The sequence below is a fragment of the Lentinus tigrinus genome, assembly GCF_003813185.1.
Source record: "Lentinus tigrinus ALCF2SS1-7 unplaced genomic scaffold L226scaffold_7, whole genome shotgun sequence".
Lineage (NCBI taxonomy): Eukaryota > Fungi > Basidiomycota > Agaricomycetes > Polyporales > Polyporaceae > Lentinus > Lentinus tigrinus.
In genome coordinates, this window is record NW_027137916.1 from 547,675 (window position 1) to 554,830 (window position 7,156).

The 7,156-nt window shown below is 56.1% G+C and overlaps 2 protein-coding genes across 2 annotated transcripts; one reads left to right on the forward strand and one right to left on the reverse strand.

Moving 5' to 3' along the window:
* Positions 1 to 936: 936 nt before the first annotated feature.
* Positions 937 to 2,723, reverse strand: L226DRAFT_559154 (uncharacterized protein). The gene is made up of 15 exons (XM_067683281.1): positions 2,681 to 2,723; positions 2,549 to 2,607; positions 2,452 to 2,498; positions 2,212 to 2,384; positions 2,153 to 2,176; positions 2,031 to 2,064; positions 1,873 to 1,970; positions 1,718 to 1,815; positions 1,656 to 1,663; positions 1,467 to 1,598; positions 1,398 to 1,413; positions 1,298 to 1,340; positions 1,237 to 1,245; positions 1,138 to 1,175; positions 937 to 1,065 (listed from the first exon to the last, which is right to left on the reverse strand). Exons 2-15 carry the CDS (start codon positions 2,572 to 2,574, stop codon positions 966 to 968), a joined length of 846 nt encoding a protein of 281 aa, XP_067537549.1. The 5' UTR covers positions 2,575 to 2,607; positions 2,681 to 2,723; the 3' UTR covers positions 937 to 965.
* A 1,426-nt stretch (positions 2,724 to 4,149) lies between these two features.
* On the forward strand, positions 4,150 to 5,716 carry L226DRAFT_559155 (NADH:flavin oxidoreductase/NADH oxidase; the record flags this gene model as incomplete). Its single annotated transcript, XM_067683282.1, has 7 exons — positions 4,150 to 4,391; positions 4,536 to 4,645; positions 4,736 to 4,969; positions 5,045 to 5,178; positions 5,219 to 5,234; positions 5,259 to 5,395; positions 5,486 to 5,716. The coding sequence occupies 7 exons, from the start codon at positions 4,150 to 4,152 to the stop codon at positions 5,699 to 5,701; spliced, it is 1,089 nt and encodes a 362-aa protein (XP_067537550.1). The 3' UTR covers positions 5,702 to 5,716.
* Positions 5,717 to 7,156: the final 1,440 nt, after the last annotated feature.

Sequence of the window (7,156 nt, forward strand, 5' to 3'; positions counted from 1 at the left end):
CGCAGAAGGCGAACAAGGAACGCTTTGGGCTTTTGTTCGGGTCCTGGGCGCTCTTGCCAAGAAAGGCGTAAGGCAAGGGCCAGCTGCTTCTGGCCCGCTTCTTGTGGTGGATGACCGCGCGATAATCAGCGGAGTTTCATAGGGCGGCCAGTCGATAGCATCTTGAAGACTCGAGGAGTTGTCGTGCAGCCGCACCTGAATACACTGGTGAGGCCTCAGCCTGCACATCCGAGTCTGCGAGACGTTTGTTGTCGCGAACTCCTTCATCTGCGGGTGGATTGTCACAGCGAACTCAAGCATCGTCGGTAGAGAGGAAGAGCCCTCGTCTTGTTTGTGTCGTGTTTGTTCAAGTGGGCGGCCTCACCTTTCTTGCCCATATTCGTGTACTAGTCCCTTGTTCTCGGAAGCAACCCTCGGATTTCGACACGAGGAATCCAAGGATCCGGGCGGCCCTATTGTCCAGCTGCGCGTACGTGCGACCATCGATATCACTGCCAAGACTCCCCCAATACTGAACGCAAGCGGAGTTCTGCGAGTAGCAGTCTGGGCCCAGCGGGATGCAAGGGGTAGAGTTGCGTGGCTCGTCCTCGAAATCGTCGGCGGTATGGTTGCGGCCCGAGTATGTTAGCGTGGATCCCACCGCATGAGCGCAGTCGCGGATGGCTTTCGAGCTGGACTGCCTTCCACACGGTATTCTGAGATTCGATGGAAGTTTGAAATGGGGGACCGACATCCGGGTGGTGTCGACGACCGTCAGCCTCCCACGCATACAGCAATCTGCTTCTACGCACCGTGATGAGACAATTACCTCTCGAGAAGTGAGTCATTTGTCGGGCCTCAGTTCGGGCCCGTAAGAACGCACTTACAGGACTTGGCTCACCATCCTATCACCTGCGACTGATTATGGTAATCATAAGCGATGTTGTCACTGTATTCCCCCAGGGACATTAAGTAGTACCAACGGGTCAAACCGCGCTATTGCCAGATGTCAGATGTAAGTGCCGCGTGCGCAGGTCCGGATCGCGGATGTTCAGCATGAGGCGAGAGATGAGCATGGTCGCGACCCTGTGGAGCGATACGGTATGCTGGTCAGGAAGGGATTCCACGAAGAGCTCGCAGTGACGATGCTGTGCTTACACGGTGGTGATGGTAACGCTTGGATCCTTGTACGCGGGCTGCGGGGAGGCATGTTCAGCTGGTTGTAAAGACAAGTGCGGTGCAGCATTGTGGTCTTACCTCTGCGAGCTAGTGCAATGGTCAGCAAGCGACCTACATATGCGGAGAAGAAGGATCGTACCATGCACACCAAGATGTTGGCTAGATGGCACAACAACAGGACACTACGTCAACAGTTCTGGTGAGTCTTCAATTGAGCTCGAGAAGAGTACATGCCGTACCCGAAGTAGATCGCGCCTGCAATCACCTGTTAGGTCTGCAGAGCCATGTATGGTACCGTTCGAGCTCACCATCTCGTAGCATCAAAGTGAACAGGCTTCCTGTCCACCTTTCTCCATCTCTGACTTGTAGCACCCGACGAAGAGTGCATCCAAAGATCGCGATATCGAAGACCAGCATACTGGCCCAGACCACCGCGAGAGCTGCATCGAGCAACACGATAAGTCCAGAGCCATCCTTTTAGGATACCGGATGCTCACAGCGCCCTCTGCAGATGGCGTCAATAACGGAGAGAACAGTGTAGATAACGCCATCCACTCACTCAGTCCGCGACGCCTCTATATCGCAGTTTGTCTGCGTACCGTTAGGCCGGTCCGCCACCGTGGAACACTGCGTTTGCCAAGTGTCACGAATGGCCCACTGGTGCCGAATCACGAGTCAACACCACCTCTGCACATGAGTTTCTACTAGACTTACGCCACTGATTGCGAAGACCACGATGGATAGGCAGATTAAGGTGCACAGCACCTTTCGACTACCGCTATATAGCGCATATACCCTCGAGATCTGCAGAGCTATGATAGGAGACAGCCACGGAGTCAGACGTGTCCAGATCCAGATGTGAATATGCATACCGACAATGATGAGTTGAGCGACGCCCGCCAGCATCTGATGATACACCTGGAGGAGCAAAGAACTGCGGGCGAGTGAGCCGTTGTCGAAGTGGGGGAAGTAGAGGATTTGCATTGGCTCACACCTGCCAGTGCGAGAGCTCGTCAGTCTGCAAACGGTGCACCAAGGTTCATACGCACTCACAGAATATGCTTCAGAGCCAAAGAACTCCAAGATGACGGGAATGTGTCCCAGTATCGACAGGTACCTGTTCAGGAAGAATCCGATGGTGCCCCAGGACGGGCGTCCCTTTCTGAATCGCCAGAACCGCTCGACTTCCGCACCGAAGGTGAGAGCGTAATCGTAGTATAGCAGGGCTGCGTAGGAGAGTAGTCATGAGCATCCGGGACTAACAGGGGGTGAGACGAGCCGCGAGGGACTCACCGAAAGCTATAGCGGATAAGGAGCGGACGACGAAGTCGGTCTGCGCACTAAGGGGTCATCAGCCGGTACTCCACGGAGGGACAATCAACTAACGCACCCACTCCAAGACGTATCTACTGGCATAGCGGAGGACTTGTGACGTGTCCAGCACGTAACCTGTAATGAGCGTGAGTCCAAGCAGTACGGTGAAGAGGAGGACGCAAGTCAGGCTCAGGCATCTATACCTTACCAACGAGGTCGGAAGAGGTGCGGGTATCTCGCACGCCTTCCATCTTTCTGCCCCTGTGTGGACGTGGTGAGAAACATGATAGATGATAGACGGTGTCGGTAGATACTGCCTCACCTATGAATAACACTGTGGCGGGCCGTGGCTAGGGGAGGCCGCCCGACCACTTGTTCTACTCTTTCTGTAGGACTCATTGCTTCGCTTCTGTACCTGCCCCATGCCCATTGAACGGATAGCGAACTGCAGCACTGTGCATTGCACAGAGCGACGAAGAAGCCAAGTTAAGAGTACGGCGCAGCTAGAGTTCGCGATGGAAGCCTCTTTTCTCTCCCACCCCGCTGTCCGCTCAATGATGACGCTGTAGTATAGTTTAAACTTGGCGTGAGGCACCGCCTGCCAGTTCCGGCAGTGCTCGGGCACAGTGAGAACGGGTAAGTTCAACTTCTCGACCCCTAAAGCTTCTTTGTTGCTCGATGTACGGTACAGCACCGCAGTCCGGGAAGGTGCCTCAGCAGTCAAAGGTCCTGTGCATGGTGAGCAACGTGGTCGCCGCTTGTAGTCAAATAGACACTTGCCTTGGAAGTGGCCACCGTAAAGTCCCGAATCCTCACACAAGACTTTGTTCTTCCTGCTGCCAGCTTTGAAACAAGATTCGTGCATATAGGATCATGTCGCAACCCAATAGTAACTAGTTCACCTGCGTGGTTGTCAAGTGGCTCCGAACCTCGAAGATGATTGATGCCAGTGAGAGACGCCAGGAATCTAGAGCGCTAGTCCATTTGGAGAGATAAGATTCGAGCACAAACGCATTCTGCCAGACCCCTGCGGTCTGTTCGAGGAGGAAGGTTTTACAGTACCGGTTGCGAGGTGCCAGAGGTCGGTCACACTGACTCGGACATAGCCGCGGTGTAGGTGCCCGGTATGGAAGTGGAAACGCCGGAGGACGCTTACGGGCGCGTACAACTCCTTGTCCTGCTTCCCCTCATCCTCAGCGCAGTATATCCTCCCAGCTCGATGCAAACGCAATTAATCAGAAGATTGACAGATGGAAGGAGATTTAGAGAGACATGTGGAGGTGTGCTAGCAGCGAGACATATATTATCTCTGCCAAACATCTACTTACTCTGTTCTCGCGTTAGTCATCACTACAATTCTCGAATGTCCACTGCCAGAGCCGATGCGACGGGCCTTTTGCACTGGTAGTAATTCACGGAAATGGCCTTCCTGCGTTGTCAGCAAAATATCGGAACGTTGCACGCAAGACTTGGTCGCGCAGCCTGATATCAGCAGGCTCCTCGTCGCTAAGCCTCGCCATCTGCACAGTGCGTGCACGTAACGGGAGATATATAAAGACTGCCTTCAGAAAGCGGGAAGATACACAAGATACCCACCAGGTCTGCAGTACTAGTACCGGGCCTCCATCACTGCACCGCGACCACAACCGATACCCAACCACTCACTTGCGACTCGCCATGTCTTCCGTCCCCAGGCTCTTCCAGCCCGCCAAGGTTGGAAACCTCAAGCTCAGCAACCGCATCGTCCTTGCCACGCTCACGCGTTTCCGCGCGAACAGCGCCCACTTCCCGACCGATTTCATGGTCGAGTACTACAAGCAGCGCGCGAGCTACCCGGGCACGCTCCTCATCTCCGAGGTCACCTACATCGCGCCGCAGGCGAGCGGCATGCCCAACGCCTCTGGGATATGGAGCGAGGAGTAGATCGCTGCGTGGAAGAAGGTGCGCGCTCGCCACTTGCTTGTCTATTGACAGTGAAGGTGCTCATTGCGCACAGGTCACCGACGCCGTCCATGCCGTGGGCTCGTATATCTACATGCAGCTGTGGGCGCTCGGACGCGTAGCACGCCCCGCCGCCCTGGAGCAGGAGAGCCCGGACTACCCGTACCTTTCGCATTCCCGATCGCGCTCAGCACAATCCCGAACGACGTCCCACGCGAGTTGACCAAGGATGGTGAGCACACAAATACATCGTCGCCCTGTGACCGTGGAATTGGTATGGACTGCGCTCACAATGTACGTTATGTACGTTGACACTGCACAGAGATCAAGCAGTACGTCGAGTGGTACGGGACGGCCGCGCGGAACGCGGTCCTCGGCGCGAACGGGTATCTCATCGACCAGTTCCTCCAGGACGTGTCGAACGCGCTCACGGACGAGTATGGTGGGTCTGTCGAGAACCGCACACACTCCGCGCCTGAGATCGTCGACGCCGTCGTTGCTGCTGTGGGGCCGAAGAGGACGGCGATTAGGTTGAGCCCGTTTAATGGGTACCAAGGTTCGTGCTTTGCTTGGTGGTAGTGGTGCTGCGCGAGCGGGGGCGCTGACGAGATGTGATGTACACGCCGTACAGATATGCGCATGAAGAACCCGGTGCCGCATTTCACCTACGTCCTCGAGCAGTTCAAGCAGAAGCACCTCGACCTCGCGTACATCCACACCGTCACGCCCAACGCACGCCTGAGCGCGATGCCCGAGGACAAGTTGGTGCGTCCTCCTCGGGCTTCCACTGCGCCCACTCTCGTAGATAGCTCTGGGCGTGTGTGAGCTGACCTGGGACGCAACAGGTCGACCCGGACTTCATTACAAGCTCTGGTCGTCCCGGACAGTCATCACGACCGGCGCGTACGACCGCGAGTCCGCGCTCAAGGTCGCAGAGGAGACCGACCAGTTCGTCAGCTTCGGTCGTCCGTTCCTCGCTAACGTGAGTTCTCCCTCCGCTCTCTCCGTGTTCCTGTCCGTTATCACGTTCAGTTGGATCGAGTTGCTGATGAGGGAGGGATTTGCGCTGCAGCCCGACCTGGTGTACCGCCTGCGCGAGAACATCCCGTTGAACGCGCCGCAGGAGGACACGTTCTACTTGCCGATGAACGAGCGCGGGTACACGACCCGTTCTCAGGACAGTTCCTCAAGTCGCAGCTATAGACGAGCTGGCTTCGAACGTGGGGGTTGTCAATCTATCATTAATTATCAATTATCAGGGGCCCGACATTCTGGTCATGTTGGATAGCTAGACAGGCTGGAGATGTGTGTACGAGTACTGCTCGCCGCAATCCCAGATGACGAATGCATCTCATACTTCATATATCGTAGCGCACTCGCGCGGACAGAGTGCATGGGGAGAGGCAAGTCATGACATCGGCCGGTATCCTGAAAGCGTTTCTTACACGCAACGATGAGCAGTGTCTGGGAGCCTTGTCCATACTCGCACGGCGGACTTGGATCCAGTTGCAGTAGCCCCGATTCCCGCATCGTGCCGTTCCTTCCGAGCACGATCGCGACAGCTGACCGGATAACACGCAGCGCGACCCACACCACGTATACTCAAGCTACAGCCCATTTCGCGGATAGATGGAGCGCTGCCCTGCGCGAGCAGGATCATTTGAACGCGCTCGCAGCGAATAAGGATCAGGCAAATTTAGTGTATGTAATCAGCATTCGCAGTCGCAGAACAGCGTAACAGCACTACAGCTACGTACATACGGCGGATGCAAAATCACCGTATTTACTCACTTTCGGCGCACGTTAGCTTCCCCACGCGAGCAGGTACTAATCCCGAGGGCCACGAAGAGGCCTGCGCCAGGAACGTCCGCACCCCAATCGGAGCAGACGACCGTACCTCGGGGCCGTTCTTGACTCGGGGTCTCGCTTCCAGAGTCCTCCGAGCGGCGTCGACTGTCCGTGGACTCCACAGCTCCTGCCAGAGTGTCTCGTCAGCGCAGGGACGAGAGCATACGATTAAATCGACGTACTTTTTCTGGAGAACCCACTAGCCACTTGTCTTCCTCTTCCAATGTCGCCCATTTTACGCTGGCCCGTACTATGCAACCCACACAGGCCCCTCGAGTCGTGACGAGGAGTTCCTGAACATGATTGGCGCACATTGCACAGCAGAGCCAACGTTTTCCATCAACTTCAACTCCATATGTGTGGTCCATCCTGAGCGAGAGTCGGTCAACAACGTCTACGTGTACAACGAACGCGCGCAACTCACCGAGCGACGTCTTCAGTGTGCCCGTCTTCACGCTTGCATGCGCTTCAAGTTATGCAACCCAGACCGAGGGCGACGGTACGCACGGGACTTTCGGCGTACAGCGTCGCCCCGGCTATCATCTTTGGGTGCTCGCATGCAAGCGCATAGAAACAAAAAACGAAAATGGTCAGCTTCAGAGCGGGTGAAGAACACATACGCGTGCTTGGTTTCCAAGTTCGTAACCTCCCACAAGAAACGCGTGCTCTTGCGTCCTGCGCTTGGGAGGGGTCGTCCGGAGGGCTGCCGCACCGATGTAGAATCGGTTGCTTCGCCCACACGGACCGCACGCTCAGCATCTTCCGAGAGGAGAGACAGCGCTTCGCGTGCAGGGTGGTCCGGTGAGGTGTTGCCCGATGCGATATCGGCTGCATCTAGACACCTCACAGGGACCGCATGCTCACGTACGGCGCAGGTTCAGTGAGCACGCCGGGA

Bases quoted from the DNA above. Each gene is read 5' to 3' on its own strand.
- L226DRAFT_559154 (XM_067683281.1), bottom strand. From the start codon at position 2,574: ATGCCAGTAGATACGTCTTGGAGTGG. The intron at 2,065-2,152 runs GTGTGAGCCAAT...GTGTATCATCAG, and splicing joins ACGAGCTCTCGCACTGGCAG to ATGCTGGCGGGCGTCGCTCA. The intron at 1,816-1,872 runs GTAAGTCTAGTA...ATTCGGCACCAG, and splicing joins TGGTCTTCGCAATCAGTGGC to TGGGCCATTCGTGACACTTG.